Source organism: Serinus canaria, chromosome 12 (assembly GCF_022539315.1).
Source record: "Serinus canaria isolate serCan28SL12 chromosome 12, serCan2020, whole genome shotgun sequence".
NCBI classification, from domain to species: Eukaryota; Metazoa; Chordata; class Aves; order Passeriformes; family Fringillidae; genus Serinus; species Serinus canaria.
In genome coordinates, this window is record NC_066326.1 from 8,776,580 (window position 1) to 8,794,407 (window position 17,828).

Here is a 17,828-nt window from a genome sequence, read left to right on the forward strand (position 1 = left end):
GGGGCGGGGGGGCTCGCGTCGCTGTCCCCGCCCGCGGCCGCTGTCCCCGCCCCGCGGTGACGCAGCCCCGCCGGGCCGTTGCCGTGGTGACGCGGGGCCGGGCGGGCCGGGGCGATGGCGGCGGCGGAGGCGCGGGCCGAGGGGCCCCCGCTGCCCGGCCCGCCGGGGGGCCGCCCGCGGCCCGTCTGCTCCCGCCCCTACTTCCTCGTCCTCATGGTCTTCGCGCACCTCTACGTCCTCAACGTCCTGGGGCTGCTGCTCTTCGTGCACCTCAGCGCCGGCGAGCCCGGCGGGCCGCCCGCCGCCCCCCCGCCGCCGCCGCCGCCGCCCGCCCGCGCCCTCCCGCGCCTCGAGGGCATCAAGGCAAGGCCGCGACCGGGGGCCGGGGCCGGGGCCGCCGAGCGCTGGGCGCTGACAGCTGCTCTCCCCGCAGGTGGGCCACACGCAGCGGGTGGAGCTGGTGCCCGGCAGGGCCCACGCTGTGCGCACCCTCAGCCTCAAGCCGCTCCTGTTCGGTGAGTACCGGCCCCGGCGGGGCTGCTGCTGCCGGGCCCAGGCACGCCGGTAGCAGGGGGGGTTTCCGCCCTGACGGCGGAGCGGGGGGTGTGCGTGTCTGTCTGACACCCGCTGCCTTACACCCACTCGGGGGAACATGACTCCCTGCGTGTTGGCATCACCTCCCTGTGCTGCTGTTCCTCGGGCTGCGTTAAAAAGAGTGTGGTATCGTTTAAGGTATGTTGATGCAAAATTGGCAGAGGTTACGTGTTCTGGATGGCCCACTTTGAAGAATTTGGAAGATTAACCTTTCCAGGTTTTTCAGGTTTCTGTAAAATACTGGGAATAGACAGCAGATTGCTGTCAAGAACCTTGAAGAAGCTGCTCAATACAAGGAAAGGACAAACTTTTGTTAATAAATTATTAAAAAACAATTTAGTATTGATGTACTCATATGAGGAAATGAGTAACAGGAGAATTGATAGATTTAAATTTTTCCACCATTTTGTGTCCTGTTCTAGATTTATCTCTATTTTTGGCTTCTCTGATACACAACCACACAACATTTGCCTTTCAGATATTTTAAAATCTTCTTTACCTTTCTCTGATGCTTTGCTGTCACTGGTCAAGTCTCACTAATTGAACTCTGTGTTCTGGAAAGTCACTGACAATATGCTATATAATTTGAGGGCTAGGAGTCCATCATTACAAATTCCTACTATTACAAAGTCAGAGAAAACCTGTTGTTTCTGAAAAGATAGCATAGAAAATCTTTCAGATGCCTTCTCAGTAATAAAAATAGTGGGATTTTTTCTGATTCCAAATAGACCACATACACTGAAAACCTCTCCATGAATTTCTTAGTGGATTTCTGTCTTGACATTCACTAAACAGACACACCAGCCTGGATCTGATAACCCCACAGTATCACAAAACTGGTGTCATTACCAGAACCACAGTCTCAGGCAATTGCTCTGGTTCTCACTGGGGAAAACTCCTGTTTCCTCTTTCCCTGCCTTTCCAGTACCACTGGAGTGAAACAGTTGGTCCTGGCCCCCAAGGAAGGTGCTGAAGATGATAAAAGACAGATTTGTCCTGGCAGCAGTAATCCTGCAGTTTTTAGCAGGATTCTTGTTCCAGCACCTCCATTGATTTTGAGGGAAGCTTTGCTCCCTGAGGATGCCATCACAGACAGTGACAAGCATTCACCATTTGAGATGCCATGAGTCAGTTCTCCTTTGTCCTCTGATAAGGAGTCCCTTATTTAGAAACTGCAAGTTGCAAGACAATTCTTATCTCCTGGCTCTCTCCTGCCAGGAGCCAGCTCTTACTTTAAAAGACTTCCAGAGACTTCTCTCTCTATGCAAGCAGTACCAATCTAATTCATCTGGTTTAAAAAAGCCAATTCATTGTATCTCTGTTACTTAAATTAGTGGGAGTGTGTATTTAACTAGGTTGTGTTTGGTGAATACAGAAGCCCTTTGCAAAGACCCTTGAGTTTCTGGGGATTTAACACAAAGTGCTGCAGCATACAAGAGCCAATTTCAGGAAACAGGAAAGTGCCTGATCTGTCATCTTTGCTTTCAGCAGAGCAGGCTGCAGTGGGCCCACAGCAGCAGACACTCATGAATGATTTAATGTGTTCTCTGGGCTTCAGAGCATGGGCAGGGCACCGTAGGGGAACGTTAGGTTTGGTTTTTAGTTGTGGGGTAAGTCACATCTGCATGGAACCCAAGCCTATTTTATGGAGCTATGAAAAAAAATCCCTGCCCTATTTTTCCCCCCCTCTGGCTACAAGGCATAATTTCTAAAGCTTGTAAATCAGACCATCTGTGCAGTTTTCAGTTGGGAAACTCTAGTAATCAAATAACCCTACTAATGGAAAACAAATCAGATAAAGCCTTTTCAACCTTCAGAGCTTTTATGTGTTTTGTTTTCCAAACGCAGTCTGTTCAGAAGATACTGCCATTGCAGGGACCACCTGACATTCAGTGGATTGGGCAGTAATTTCTAAGACAAGACAGTGGAGAGGAATAAAAATAGGAAATTTGGCTGTGTGTTTCTTCTGAACCTCGGGGAAGAGAAGTAAGCACTGTGCACAAATGTCAGTGCGCAGCTGAATTGCAGTGTGTGTGTCTGAGGAGCCCGCAGCGTGGGTTGCTGGTGTGCCCTGTGAACACGGGGAGGCAATGTGTGCCCTGTGAACACGGGGAGGCAGTGTGTCCCCAGCAGACCGATGTGTCCCCGGCAGACCGGTGTGTCTCCAGCAGACCGTCTGTCTCTGCACGGCCAGCGCTGCAGGCGTCACCAGCAAGGCAGAAAGCATTCCTCCCAAAGGCTGGTTTTTCCGCTTGTTTTGGTTTTTTATTTCAGCCACAGGTTTCAACCAATATAGAAAACTTTCCACGGACAGTGCTTTGTTAGGCAGTAGAAATCCCACTTGTTTCCTCATTTGGGGATTTGCTGTTTTCTGCTCTGTGGTCTGGAGCACAGTGTGTGCCCCTGCAGGGAGTGACAGTCCGGCTTGAGTGAGATAGTGAGCTGCAGAGAGACTGAGTTTTCCCGTATTTTTCCCATATTTTCTATCTTCCTTATGTACAGGTGGAAGGCCAGACAGCTGTGAAAGGTTTCTCCCCTGCTCTCAAACCAAAACTGCAATATCCTACCGTGCTTGGGCTGGAAATGACTTCCCAGTGGCAAGCAAAGCTGCTGTTCACACCAAAGCAGAGCTTTGAACAGCTGATGTCTCACTCATGCTCTGCTTTTCTCAAGGTTCTTGTGATATCCGCAGTTACCAGAATCTTCTGATCCACACTGAATTTCTGATGTTGAAAAACAGTTTTTTCCCTGTTATGTAGAAACCCTCAGCTGTCTGCTCTGTGCCTTTCCTACTTGAGAATGGCCGTTTCCTTTTGCATGTGCGGATGCTCATCAACTCTCAGTGCAGGAAGCTGAAGGGACAGCCTGACTCAAGAGCAGAGTTCAGCATGCAGTTTTTGAGGGGCTGGGCATAGCCAGGGTGGGTTCCTCTCCCCGTTAATTTACCTCTGACTGTTCAAGAGTAAAGTATTTGCTCCATTACATAAAAAGTATCACTTCACAGTCAGGGAGACTTTCGTGTAATCTCTGGACATAAAATAAGCAGCCACTTGGGCAACATCGATGTCTAAGGGTCAAATAATGAATCTGAAATACCAGCTCTGATAATAAGAACTAGAAGGAACTGTAATTAAAGTTTTCTTCTAGTTTGTCCTCACCTGCATAGTTTTGTTGTGATGTTGGATCCTATGCAAAGTTGAACATAGCACGTCCTGGATCTACAGAGCATTGTGAGAGGAACATGTTAAACCTGCATCCTTAAGCTCTGTCTTGGGATCTGTAGTGAAGCCCTATCTGCACTATGACTGCTTCAAATCACCTAGAAATATCACTGTACATCTCCAAAACACCACCTGCCAGGGAAAGGAGTTTTCTAGCCATAGGGAAGGGAGATTTTTCAGACCTTCCATCCCGCCTGTTCGGGGCAGCGGTGATGCTTCCACCTCCGCACTGCCTGGTGCAGGTTCCTGTTCCTCTTCTGCCAGGCATAGGCCTTGTTCACCACCACTTTGTCACTCTGCACTTCACCACTGACAACGAAGACCCCTGCCTGAGTGCCTCGCATGATGTTGTGGGCGCAGGTGGCATCTATGTCCAGCCACTGCTGGAGCCTGGCAGGGATTTCAGTTCTGAGCAGTGGGCCGTGCTTCAGCACCTCCACTTTGGAGGGGTCCAGGTCAAAGTCTGAGATGGTGGTGGTGGTGTTCCTCCTCAGGATTCGGATTTTCACTGCTGCAGGGGTTGGAAAAAGAGCTGTGAGTTCTGTTTACTCTTCATAGTTCGCTCCTACTTCAAGACATAAAGCCAGCCCAAGTTTTCTCTTCTGTCTCTGTAATGTGGGGAAGTATCTGTCCAAGCTTTTTTGAACTTATGAAAGTTCTCATTTGAGGTTAGTCTCCAGTACTGAACACTGTTCTTAGAGTCACAGAATTATTTAGGTTGGAAAGTACCTCAAAGATCAAGTTCAACCACTGACCCAGCACTGCCCAGTTCACCACTAAACCATGTCCTCAAGTGCCACAACCACATGTCTTTCAAACACCTTCAGGGTGGTGACTCAAGCCCTTCCCTAGGCAGCCTGTTCCAGTGCTTGATAATTCTTTTGGTGAAGAAATTTTTCCTATTACCCAATCTGAACCTATCCATTGCAACTTTGAAGCCATTTCCTCTTGTTATGTTGGAGAAAAGGCCTCCTTCTCCTTCTCAATCCATTTCCCTTCTAAGAGTGGCAAAGATACATCAGTACCACTGCAGAAACCCTGGAGGAATCATGGGCACAAGCAAGCAGATGCATCAAAGTCCTGGTCTTGTGCAAATTACTTGACTTTTCTCTGAGCAGGGATTTCAGGAAGTGACATGACTGACAGCTGCTCAGGATTTGTAAACCTTTTTTTGAAAAATATCTTTATTTTTCTCTATGTGTGCCTGAATTCAGGACAGTATCTTGAAAACTTCCTGCTGTCTGAGCAGCACCAGTGCTGCTGCTTGCTTGGGCTCGGAGAGGGAGAGTCACAATACTAGAACAACACTATTAAAGTGTGAAATAGCTGGCATGGAATTTGCTAAAGATTCTTATAAACATCGATTGAAATGTTTGTCTGAAAGGGAAAACCAGAGTACTGCTTGTTTTTAGCACTCACAGACCAAAACCAAACCAGACCCCACAGAAATAAATCAGGTCCTCACTTCCAGTGCTGCCAGGAGCTGGGTCCTCCTGCTACCTCACAAGTAAGGTGGAAACTGAAAATCCCTGGGATCTGCTGTAAAAGTTGCAGTTTCTCCAAGTCAGTATGTTATAGCAAGGCTATTTTCTGGGCGTGTCACTGCTTGGCTGCTGGAGGGAATGGTGGCAGTTGAGAGGAATAGAAATGTACTCACCAAAATCATTTGCGCAGAAGCTTTCCAGGATCTCCCTGGCAGTGCTGGCCTCCTCAAGCTCACAGTCCTTGCAGCTGGCTCGGGGCACTGCTGCAACAGAAATGAGGTTAAAACCCCCTTGTCAAGCTTCACTGGAAAAGGTACAATGAAATTTTGAGATCTGCAAGTGGTGGCTTGCTGTTCCTTAGTGATGCTTCTTCCTGAGCTACCCAGGCCCTGCAGAGGTACCTCAGACAGGCAAGGTGGGAAATGTTAGACTCTCCTTCCTGTGAAGGCAGGCACTGCTTGTCAGTGCTTTGTTCAGGCTTGTGTGTGTTGCTGCATGTTAAAACAGCAGTGAAAATGCTTAATGAAGATCTCCTAATTTGGATGAAACAGCAAAACCAGTGGTATGGCCAGACTCCATCCAGTGATGCTGAAATGATGTTGAAATCTCTGTTCTCCCCTTAACTGCTCTTGAATCTCCCCCAGTGTTCATCAGGATCTGGGTGTTAATTGAGTCCTTCAGACAGACTTTTTTCCAGTGTAACTCTTGTCTGCAGAGGCTCATGTCCCTTCATGGGGTTTCTAATGTTTAGAGAGAAGGCTTGCAAAACATTTCTTTTTGCATGTTTTTAAGCTCCAGTCACAGCTGAAAGATCTGAGCTGCAGCTCCATAGCTGCCCTGGAAGCACATCTCACTGCTGGGAGTCTGCACTCCATGAGCTCTCCCACTGTGCCTGGGCTGGAGGCTTTGCAGCCTTTCCTCCCCCCTGCCCCAAACCCTGCGGGGTCTGATGGCACCCAGGGAGCTAATGAATACAGCAGAGAGAGGAACAAGCCACAACCAATGTTATGCTAATTTTCTATACACGGTTCCAAGAGAGAACAAAAGTAGAATTTGTATTTTTTTTTAAATACAGCTTAAAACCAGAAATATGCAGAATAGAAACAAATATGCAGAATAGAAACAAGTCATAGGATCATCCTTTTGAGCTTTCAGTGTTATATATGGGAAAATACATTAAGAAAAAGCCTCTTACTTCTCCTGCTTGAGGAATTTTCATCCATGGAGACTGCTGCAATGCACAGCTCATGATCTGCAGGGAACTTGTTGCAGTTGAGGATTTCTGGCCAGGGGTAGCCGTAACAAGCCATGACGGGCGCACAGCTTCTCTTGACGGCTTCGCAGAGGCTGCGGCAGGGGTAGATGAGCCTGGGGAGGGGATGGGGATTCAGCGCCTCCGTGTGCCTGCCCAGAGGCTGAGGGTCAAGCCCTAACACCACTGCTGCTGCACAGGGCTGTGTTGAAGGGTTAGCAGGCCATTTAGGGATCTTGGACCTTTTTTTTATGAACATTCATGTCCAGGAAGCAAGCAAGGAATTTTTGAGGACAGGAGGAATGAGGCAAGCTGCCAGAAGCCCTTCGCCTTAGGGATCTTCTCTAGTTGTGCAAACACTGCTTACCTTTACAGGTGCCTGATTACACACCAAATTTCCTTAGCTGCTCTGTACTTTGAGAACTGTACCTCAAAACTGGGGATTTCCTTCTACTGCTGGAACTGTTGGGAAACTGAGGAGCCATATGTTCAGGGCAGGGGCAGGGGTGAGGGGCTGCAGAGGAGGTGGGAGGTGAAGCTGGTGTGTGCCAGCAGCTACTGCAGTGTATGAGGGGCTGGCCAGGTCATGTGGCAGCAGTGCCTGGGGTGAGAGCAGAAGAACCCCAACATATTTCTGCTCCTGTGATGTGAAATGCTCATGTTTTGCTTTCAGAGGGATGTTCCCTGCTGAGTAATCCAATTGTCCTTTGCCAAGAGCAGCAGCACTGCTTATTGGGGACTGCGCGGATCACATCGAATGCATTTTCTCTCCGGAGGCACACTGAGTCGTGCTCCTGCAGAGAGTGAACTGTTACACTGAAATAACTCATAAAAGCATCTTACCTGTCCAAACAGATTGGTGCAAAGAGGGAGCAGAGGAAAATCCTAGCGTCTGGGTGGCACTCCCTGGCTAGCAAGGGCAGCCAGCTGGAAGACTGCTGGATGACTTCTGTCATGGTCTCGTGCTCCAGCAGGTTGGGAATCCTCATGTCGGAGTAGCCGATGTCGTAGCACAAGGCCATGTGCTGTGGGATGGGCATGCAGCTGGAGGATCTCCTCAGGTAGCTCGCCCAAGCGCCTGGAGAGCCCCAGAGCAGCAGGCGGGCCAGGAGACCCAGTAGCCATGGGCCACCCAACCTCCAGGGGTGCCTGCAAAGGGACCTGACCATGCTTGGAGCAAGTGAACCAACAGCACACCCCGGACTGAGCTGCTCCTGACTGTGGAATGCCTTTTATAGCCTACGAGCCACCTCTTTGTCAATCCATCCTCATTAAGTGCGGCCCTTTCAGAGCCCTCATGGGGAAGACAATGCTCCAATTTTCATTTGCCAGAGGCCCCGATTGTTTGTATTTTAGCAGGGGTTTGGCTTAGATCAGCAGGTGTGGAAATGAGGGCAGTTGGGGAGGGGTGAATGACTTGGCCCATGTGTCTTGGGGCTCTTTCAGCCAAGATTGAATCTCTGTTTGACACCAGTGCTCCAACCCATCCCCTTTCTCTTGCTCCAGGATTAGTCATTATTTCATAAACCGTAATGTTTTCCTCTCTTTGTTTTTTGTAAAAGCAATCAAGTGTTGCTTAAAGTCAATTAGGAGGCATTTGTTTAGCTGGATCTATTGTTGAGCAGGCAGGGAGATAGGATGGTCTCACAGCCGCAAGTTAACTGTTTGGGAGAGCTGCGGGCAGAGAGGAACTAATTTGCAGCTGTGGAGCCAAGTTGTTTGCAGACAGGATTGGCAGCACTCAGCTGGAAACCCCCTCACCTTGCAACCTGCATGACCACACACTTTCCAGTTAACAGAATTCCTACTTCATTCTGAAATCCCCTTACTGCCACTGAAGAATGGAATTGTCCTTCCTCCAGCATGTAATTAAGTTTCCATAAGCCATCATTATTGTAGCCCAGTTTGGGGAACTGGAAATACTGGGTGTGTTGGTTGCCAGTGCACATGGTTCATTTGGACCTGGTGCTGTGCCATGAGGTTCAAACTGGTCAGTAGAAGCTCCAGCTCTGAAGCATCCTCTGGCACAAGGACCCTGTGCTGCCTGTGGCAGAAATTGTTTCCTTGGAGTGTGCTATGGATCCAGCTGGCTGCATTGTGTTCCTGGGCCTTCCCAGGAATAGCTCATTTTCTACAGGGCTGGTTCTGGTCTGTGCTTAGCAGGAAGCCAACTGCTTATTGACAGTTTGAGCCGATAGGGTTGATTTCGGGTCATGAAAGTAATTAATTTTTCCCTCCATTTGAGGATTGCTGATGTAGTTGATCTATAACATGTCCTTGGCACATACCTGTGGGAGCTCTAGGGAGCTGCAATTTGGAGAGCAGGACCTTGGGTCTAGGAGTACTTAACCTGTCCTGCATTGGTGGTTTTCCTTTCCCTTTTCAAAAGTCTCAGCAGCTGGTAACAAGGTCACCATAGCTATGACAGACACCAGCCAGGAAGATCCTCTGAACCTCCTGGGCCACAGTGTAACTGTGCTCTGGAATGGGACCTTGCCAGTGCTGTCCAAGTGCATGCTCAGTGTACCGTGCAGCTAGAAGTCTCCTAGCCTCATGGTCATCCAGGGATTTCTCTGCACTTTAATTTGCTTGGGATTGTGGAATTGCCTGATTGCTGCTGAGTTTGTGCTGCAAAGGAGAGCTGGAGATACCTGGGTATGGAGCCTGACATCATCTACGTCCAGTATTTTCCTCTTTAATATTGCATTTGAAGACCATTTTTAGTGGGAGAATCAAGAGAATGAGTGGGAGTAAGTCAGAATTTTTCCCCTTTCTGTTTGAGTTTCATAATAGAGCACTGTACCATGCTCCCCTGAAAGGGATTTGGTTTTGTGCAAAGTGCCATCCTCTCCACATGAGAGCAAGGAAGTCTGAAGCCCTGGCCATCACCACTGCCCACTGTAATGATTTTTGGCCTCCCTTCCGGTAAAGCAGCAGTTCCCAGACTGTGATCCACATGGCACCTTTGAAATGGTAATATGCAGTGATATGCACGTGTTTGTTCACTCCTTTGTCCATTGTGGTATCTGTGAGAGAGTTTAAGGGCTTGACCCCAGGATCCAAACATTTAGGAACTGCTGCTATAAAAATACCTGCCTCCAGCAGCTCAGGTGTGTGGTGTGTGCTCTTTGAGAGCCCTTCTGGTAGAAGGGTGGATGTTTTTGAAAGTCCCAAACTTAGTTCCTAAATTTTCCCCCTACCTATTTTGTTTTTTTTTTTTCTTGAGACTCCTGCTACCAGCATGGGATCCAACTGTAACAGTTCCTCAGTCTCTGTTCCTGCTCACACTTTTGCTGCAGAAATCCCTGACTTCCTGACAGAGGAGGAGTGCAAGCTCATTGTCCATCTGGCAAAGTTAAAGGGACTACAGAAGAGCCAGATCCTACCAACAGAGGACTATGAGGAAGCCATGGAAATGATTGAAATCAGCCAGATGGACATTTTCAATCTGCTGGATCACAATCAGGATGGGCAGCTACAGCTCAAAGAGGTAGTGTGGGACAGACTGGGGAAAGTGTGCTGGAGACCCTCTGGCACATCCCCTCATCAGATGCCCTCTTGGTTACTCATGTGCTTGGGTGGGCCAGAGCCCAGGGTATACCAATCACAATTTGCTTAATTTTATGCCTCAGAATTTGTGCTGGCCTTCAGAATGGAAGTTTCTGGGCAATGTGCAGCAGCTGTCATGCTATTGGGAGGCAGCAAAAGTCCTTGGCAGGACATGTGTGTTTTGAATATGCTGGATAAAATGTTCCTGTGCTGTGGGTTGGTGCCTCTTGCTGTGTGTCCTGGGAAGTGAGTTTGTCACGTAGCCCCTGCTTAGTGCAGCTTGTGGGGAACTTACTGTGTGAATTCACAAGCCACAGCAAAGCCACCCCTATTGATGAGCTGAGGGGAATAATAAGCCTCTTGTCCACAGCTCTTCAGCACCCTTGCCTTGTATGGCAGGGTACATCAGGACAGGTACTGACAGTTCAAGCATGTCCCTCCTCAGGCTCCCATTCCAGGTGAAGCTGGGAGTCTGAACCATCCTGTGTACCATGAGTGCTGTGGAGTGTGGGGAGCTGTGCCAGTGACAGCTCAGGGCAAAGCTCCTTTCTCTGAAGGTCAGAGCCTGCTGAAAGCTGTTCAGGTTTCTGCATCTCGCTGTGTGTGGTGGAGGGAAGAATTTTGTTCCAAGCCCTTACCTTGGACAAGTAAAAGCATTCACTCATCAATATCAATATTATCATCTATAGCTTTACTTTTCCCTCAAGAGAAAGCTGTGCTCTCTCCACCACTGGTTAACCAAGTCCCAGCAGTCATTTGCCATGACCTAAACTGGAAATAACAGCACTCATCAGCAACACTCTGTGTGTGGCTGCCAGATGATTCTCACTACAATCGGCTTTCTGCAGAAATGTGCTGATGCCTGTCTGGCTGATGTGCTGTGGAGGAGATCCCACCAGGCCTCATGCAGGGAATCTGTAGGGTCTCAGGAGTTCAAGAAACCAGTGCTTTTTTTTGATCCATTTATGAATTTCAGGTGTTGACCCATACCCGACTTGGAAATGGCAGGTGGATGACCCCTGAGAACATCCGAGAGATGTACACAGCAGTAAAAGCTGATCCTGATGGAAATGGTAAGAGCAGCTCCATGGGAATCCCTTCACCCTCAGCACCTTGGACACCTTGCACAGCCATATGGGGGAAAGCAAGAGCTGTGTCCCTGCCCAGGCCTTTTTTCCTAACTGAATTCTTTGAAAGGAAGTAGCACTGCCCTAGACACCTTCTCAGGGAAGTACATGCAGGGTAACACTCTTACTGCAGCACTCCTGAATCACCACTCTAGTGGCTAACTGGTCTCACTGCCTCAACTTGGATCTTGCTGGAGCAGGACCAGATCACAACTCTGCACTCCCTTTCTCCTGTCAGACCTGCCTCGGTTAATGCCCTGCTGTAACAGGATCTTAGGATCTTCTGACTACAGAGCTCTTGTTACCTGGGATGGAGGTGTTCAGACACACATTGCATGTCCCCCCCTTTTCAGGGAGACTTTTGCAGCAGGCCAAGAGGCCTGTGTCACTATGAGGGGAGAGTGGAATGTGGAATAAGTGGAGGTGGGGGTGATCTTGTCTGTCAGCCTTTGGTGCTGTCCCCCCTCTCTGTCACTGCAACCCCTCTGTATTCCATGAGGCCATGTCTGCCCCTCCTGCCCCCGGTCTCCCAAGGGCTCCTGCTGGTCCGGACATACACTCTAACCTCTGCTGCTCTAATTAGAGTGACCTCAATTAAGCAACACTCTCATTTCCTAATCAAATTAAGTGAATGCACAGTCTCTTCCAGTGACCTGGCAGTGAGAGCTGCCCAGGAGGAGCTGCTTTGGAGTTGAAGCAGTAGCAGTGCGAAAGCATAAATATCCGGAGGGCACCCTGTGCAACTCTTCTCCAGGCTGGTGGCATTCTTGGCAGGGGTATGCCTGAGTCCTCAGTGGCTTTTCCACCATTCTGGACATTTACAAATGAAAGGTCCTGTTAAAGGGCTATTGGCAGGACCTTGCTTCCAGAGTGCTGCTTCCCTCTGTTGTTAGATTGGTACATGACACTGAGAGACCAGGTCACAACCTGGATGTGGCACTGCATCATTAAATACTGTGGGGGAGTAAGGGGAAGTGCGGACAGAGACACACCAGGAATAATAACAGTGGATCATTTGGTCATGACCTGAGGATGTGGCACCTGAGGAACTGTCCCTGGCTGACCCTTGTGGCTGGTCCTTCCTCCTGCCAGGGCGTGCTCGTGTCCAGGGAGCAGAGCTGGCACCCAGCAGCACTGCGTTTACTGCCTGAGTGAACTCCTCTCCCAGCCTATGGTGTGTGCAGGGCAGCCCAGGGCAGTGCACTGCATACTGCTATCAGGGACCTGTGCAAGGCTTCCCTTCTCCAGAAGGAGGAAACAACAAATGTGAGGATTTTCCTGAAGCTGAAAAAGGCAAAAGTCCACCCCTTGCTGATTCCAGTTGAGTGCAAACAAGAAATACCTGTTTTAGGAGAAACTGCTTTATACCTCTTGCTTTTCTGTTATTTCTCTTTACGCAAGACCATACTGTCATGCATTCCTCATTTATGTTTTGCAGTTACACAAATGCAGGAGAATGTTCTGCTTGTTTTGGGTTTGGCCTTTTCTTAATTACCCTGCAAGGTCATATAGAAAATGTGGTCTGAGGTCCCACTCTATCCTTAAACACGTTGATTTAAATTTTTAAATCATAAGCCTCAAGATGTTGGGTGGCACAGACTTTATTGTGCATATCAGAACTGTATTGTCTGTTTCTCTGTTTTGATATATTGATTTGTGGGTTTCAGGAACTTTTTAAAGTTTAAAATGGTGTTTTGACTGTCCCAGTTCTGATCCTGCACAATTCACTTTGGCAGATTGCTCTGTGTCCTCTGCTGCAGACGAGAGCATTGCTGGAGCCCATGATCATGGGCAGAAGGGGTGCAGCCTGTGCTGCACACACTGGACCCTGACTGGGGTCTGTGTGAGGAAGGCAGTTTCTGCAGTGCCCTCAGCTGGTGTTTCTCCGAGTACAGGATGCAAGAACTGTTACCTCCACAAGAGTCAGTGGCTTTTCCTGTGTTCCCATAGGTGTGCTAAGTTTGGAGGAGTTCAAGCAGTTGAATATCCGTGATTTCCACAAGTACATGGGAAGCCAGAAAGTGAAGATGAGTGACTTGGTGCGCAACAGCCAGCACACCTGGCTGTACCAGGGCGAGGGGGCACACCAGGTCATGAGAGCCATTCGGCAAAGGTAAGGGCCAGGGAGCTGAGGGGAGGTTGGGTTTGGGTAGGCACAAGCATCACCTATGTGCTGGGAGAGGCAGTGGCAGACTTGCTAATATTCACACTTCCTAGTTGTGTGAAAAGTCTTTGGAGTATAAAGAGCAATGAACACAGACACAAAATGGAGAGAGGAGGTTTTCATTAGAAGAAGAATTTGCATTGTCCTGTGGAAAGGGAAAAAGAAAAAAATCGAGCCTTTCAGCATCTCCATTCACTTTTGGGAACAGCCCTATAAAACCAGGAAGATTTGGCAGTATATGAAATCATTCATTCTAATTAGTAACTGAGCTTACTGGGAGAAACTGTCCATTTCCAATGCTGTCTGGGTGCCAGCAGTTACTGTCATTTGCTTTAGTTACTCATGCATTTCACTGAAATCTGTCAGCTCTGTTCAGAGCTGACTTTTTAAAAAGCACGACTTCACCTTAAATTATTCAAGTTAGTTTAATCCTCCAAGCACACATATTGTAGGGCAGCTCATGGCAGATGGGAGAACTTCTTACCTTTCCCTTCATCTCAGATTTGGTACTGGGAAGAGCTGAAGCCCAGCACGAAGGCCAAATCGTGTAGTTGTAGTGAGTTTCAGATAATTGGCTGGAGACTTGCATGTTCTTGTGGTGCTGGTCCTCACCCAGAACGTGGGTGGGTAAAATCTGTCCTGAGGCCTGAAAAACAGCTGTTGGCCCCTCCTTTTCCTCAGTGCATTCAGTGGGAAAATGGGGTCACATATTGTCTTGATTAGAGCAGACTGTGGCTGTCACCTTCTCTGTGCCAGCAAGCCAGCACACACAGGCATCGGCATTCCGCTTGCACGCTCTGCAGTTGGCCACTGTCAGGAGGATGTGAAGACACAGCACTGAAGGAGGCTGTTAGTCCTCCCTGGGACCAGGCAGCGCCTGCAGGGGCTTTGCCATCCTGCCTGGCTGCCACATTGTCCTTGCACCTGCCCCAAGGGCTTCACCAGTCCGGATTCTCAGAGCTCTGAGTGTTCTTTGGCAGGTCTCAAGACGTACCTGCTTGCCTTGGGGATGATCTCAGATGTAGCAGTGGAAAAATCCCAGAGCAGGAGGGCTCCGGTCTCCTTGATCACTTCCAGTGCCCCTCTGCCCTGGGGGAGGCTGCTGAAAAGGCAACAGGGAAAGGTGAGTTAGGTGACAAGACTGTTCCTAGAGCTAGTCTCTCGTTCACTCTCAGCAGGGGTCCTGTGCTTTGCTAACTGTCCCGAGGTCTGTAGGTGGTGTGCAGGAGTCCAGAGAAGTGATGAGATGGCACATGAAGTCTCCAGGGACATGCACAGAAGGGATCTTGCTGAGCAAGCAAAGTCCTCCTGAGAGCAGTCCTGCTAGAGATGCTGCCTTCAGTTTTGTTTTGGTTTTTTTATTAACCTTGTTGAGGGTTTTCTGAGCCGATGCTGATGGTCCAACAGATGAGTAAGGAGCTGGTTGTCTCTTGGCATGCTCGCTGCAGTCCATCCGTCTCTCCGGTCTTTTGGGGAAGGGGGTTCTCTTTCTCTGGGTTTATTCACTGCTTGGGAGTAGTGGCTGACGAGGGTGAGGGTGGATTAGCACTCACCAGCTCTGCTCTTCTCCAGGGTAATGCGCCTCACTCGCTTGCCCCCCGAGATCGTGGAGCACAGCGAGCCCCTGCAGGTTGTGCGGTATGACCAAGGAGGGCACTACCACGCCCACATGGACAGCGGCCCGGTGTTCCCCGAGACTGCCTGCAGCCACACCAAGCTTGTTGCCAATGAAAGCGCTCCCTTTGAGACCTCCTGCCGGTAAGCTCGGCCCTGAGCACGTTAGACAAGGGGTGTGAAGAGCCATTTCACCTCACCTCATCTTTCCTGGGACTCAGTGGTCAGGCTGTGGGCTCAGGACATCACAGGCATGAAGGGGTTTTAAAGGGGAGGTGGGCAAATCCCACCTGGGTCCACACAAGGAAGGTGGAGTGGGTGGGCCTGCCCCAGCAGAGCCTGCAAGCACACTTATTACTCTGGGTAGGGGTTTTCTTTGTTGTCCTTGTGTTACTCTTGGAGAAAAGCTGATGGTGTAAATCATGTACAGTGTGATGTCTTGGAGGAGCCACTGTATTTATGGTGGAGCAGCTTGGCATGGGGAGCCCCCGTGCATCTCCTCCTGCTCCAGGTGTGTCTCCTGACAATCTCTGTCTTGCAGGTATGTGACCGTGCTGTTCTACCTGAACAATGTGACTGGGGGAGGTGAAACAGTTTTTCCTATTGCTGATAACAGGACGTACGAAGAGATGGTAAATGAGCCTCGACTATGTGTTACCCCTGGGGTTTCTGAGTCCCTTTTGGAATATCTTTATTCATTGTAGCTGCAGAAGGGGTCTGGTGTGTTTGGTTGGTGTGCATTAGCATTTGTAGCTAGAGCACTGGGGAGACCATGCTCCACTTACAGTCTTTTTCCTCTGAGGACAGGGGAGGAGGCACAGAGCTTTGACAGCTCAGCTCTCCCTGCTCAGAGTTGTGAGGTGTCAGGCAAAGTGTTAAGAAATGGCAGCTGCTCAGAAACAGGTTATGAACCTCCTGGGGCCTGAAACTGGCTGCTCCAGGTGGGTTATGAAAGCCATCATAGTGTTCAGTGGAACACTCAGGCAAGGGTGAGGGGCAGGGGCAACCCAGTGCATGTGCCTTGTTCCAGCTCTTGTTTGTGACATCTTCCCTATGGTTTCTGTCCAGTCTTTGATCCAGAACGACATCGACCTGCGAGATACTCGGAAGAATTGTGACAAGGGCAATTTGCGAGTGAAACCTCAGCAAGGCACTGCTGTCTTCTGGTACAACTACCTGTCAGATGGAGAAGGTACAGGCTCACTTCAAAACTGGGCTCTTGGGAGGGGTGGGACTGCAGTAGTTGACAGCCATCATGTCCTTGCTGCAGCTGGGAGCTCAAAGAACAGCCAAAAAAAGGGTGGTAGCTGCCTGCTAGTGGGAACTGTAGAGTCTTTTTGTCAACAGCTGAGTAGGAGCTTCCTGACTCTGAAAGGCCTTTGTTTACAGGCAGTAGGTCAGTGGCTCCTGATGTCTTTGGGCGACAGGACTAGCTAGGAAACAAAGACCTTGGCTGCACTCGCCATCACCAGCTGCCTTCCATCCCACTGTGCAAGCTGAAACTCCTGCTGGAACTTGGTCTGCAATTCAAAATCTGTCACTGATGTGGTGTTGCCCAAAGGGGTGGGGAGGGGAGTAGACAAAGGCACAACCATCAGCTCTTCAGCATGAGGACACATGGGCCACCCCATGCCACGCTTGGGGCCGATGCCTGCTTTGTAGCTCAGCCACAGCCCCATGATGTGTCCTTGGGGCTGTTTTTGTCATGAAGCACAGTGCGGTTTTCCCTGGCAGGCTGGGAATGAACATGAATCTTTAAGGCTGCTAGTGAGTATGGCTCCAGAGGCTTTTTGTCAGATTTTGAGCTTCGGTTGGAGGAAGGAGTGTAGCGCCCCAGGTCCCCTGAGAGCAGTCCATGTTTCCATCTCTAGAAAATCCACAGAGGAGGTCACAGGACCAGTGTTTGGGCTGTTGGGTGACAATAGCAAGAACTGTCGCTCTCCTATGAGAAAAGCCCTGTTGTGTTTTTATGAGCAATTTGTTCCTAAATGGAAAGTGGCTGCTGATGCAAGTCTGCCACAGAAAAATGACAGGATTGTTGTAAACAGATCGTTTAGAACTGCTGAAATGCAGTTTCTAAAACAGCTGCAAACCTCTAGCTTCCTCAGGCCTTCTAGTGGCAGTACCCATCTCTTCTATGCCAGCCTTCCTTTTTTTCAAGAGAGCTGAGAAAAACAGGCTGTGATCTGGATTGTGAGAGCCACTTGTGCTGAGTGGAGAGATGGAGGCAGTGGGCATTTTGCAGTCAGGGAACCTGCCCTGATGAAGTGCTTGTAGGTGCTTGGGTGAGGTGGCACTAAGATGAAAGGGTGCAAAAGTAACTGCTGGAAGATGTATCTGAGCTCAAATCCAAGCAGGTACTGCAGGCAGGAGAGATGGAATTGGTGTTTGCTGCCGTGTGTTCCTGTTTGGTCCCAGCTGTGCCTGCCCTCCTATGTGACCATCTAACTGGGCTCTGCTCCGCAGGCTGGGTGGGGGAGCTGGACGACTTCGCTCTGCACGGAGGCTGCCTGGTCACCCAAGGCACCAAGTGGATCGCCAACAACTGGATCAACGTGGACCCCAACCGCCGGCGGCAGCAGCAGTTCCAGCAGGAGATGGAGCGCTTTGCGGGGTCTGAGGCGGGGCCCGGGGCCGGAGCCCCGGGCGAGTGGACAGTGGACAAGGCCTACAGCGGGGTGCACCTGGAGCTGTAGTGCCGGGAGTGCTGCTGCGCGCACGTGACCTTTTCCCGCGCAGCGTGGAGCGGGTGCGGCCGCGTCGCGCGCCAATAAAGCGTGGAGACACGGGCGCCGCGTCCGCGTGCTCGGGGCGGGGCGGCGG

General features: G+C 50.0%; 3 protein-coding genes across 4 annotated transcripts in view; 1 reads left to right on the plus strand and 2 right to left on the minus strand.

The window, feature by feature from the left end:
- Positions 1–74: 74 nt before the first annotated feature.
- Positions 75–17,794, plus strand: P4HTM (prolyl 4-hydroxylase, transmembrane). The gene is made up of 9 exons (XM_030228095.2): positions 75–363; positions 434–515; positions 9,851–10,041; positions 11,077–11,173; positions 13,178–13,340; positions 14,964–15,149; positions 15,547–15,637; positions 16,074–16,197; positions 17,472–17,794. Exons 1-9 carry the CDS (start codon positions 115–117, stop codon positions 17,699–17,701), a joined length of 1,413 nt encoding a protein of 470 aa, XP_030083955.2. The 5' UTR covers positions 75–114; the 3' UTR covers positions 17,702–17,794.
- Positions 1,919–17,828, minus strand: part of QARS1 (glutaminyl-tRNA synthetase 1) — a 79,497-nt gene continuing 63,587 nt past the window's right edge. The window contains exon 23 of the mRNA XM_050979232.1: positions 1,919–3,008. Coding sequence (XP_050835189.1) covers positions 2,944–3,008 — 65 coding nt within the window. The 3' untranslated portion in view covers positions 1,919–2,943. The remainder of the gene's footprint in view (positions 3,009–17,828) is intronic.
- LOC103817059 (secreted frizzled-related protein 5-like) lies at positions 3,007–7,778 on the minus strand. 2 transcript variants are annotated; one of them, XM_009091135.4, is made up of 4 exons: positions 7,395–7,778; positions 6,495–6,667; positions 5,473–5,559; positions 3,007–4,326 (listed from the first exon to the last, which is right to left on the minus strand). In XM_009091135.4, the coding sequence occupies exons 1-4, from the start codon at positions 7,718–7,720 to the stop codon at positions 3,992–3,994; spliced, it is 921 nt and encodes a 306-aa protein (XP_009089383.2). In that variant the 5' UTR covers positions 7,721–7,778; the 3' UTR covers positions 3,007–3,991. The 2 variants fall into 2 exon arrangements, with proteins under 2 accessions (XP_009089383.2, XP_018770727.1); XM_018915182.3 differs by having other exon boundaries at positions 5,473–5,562.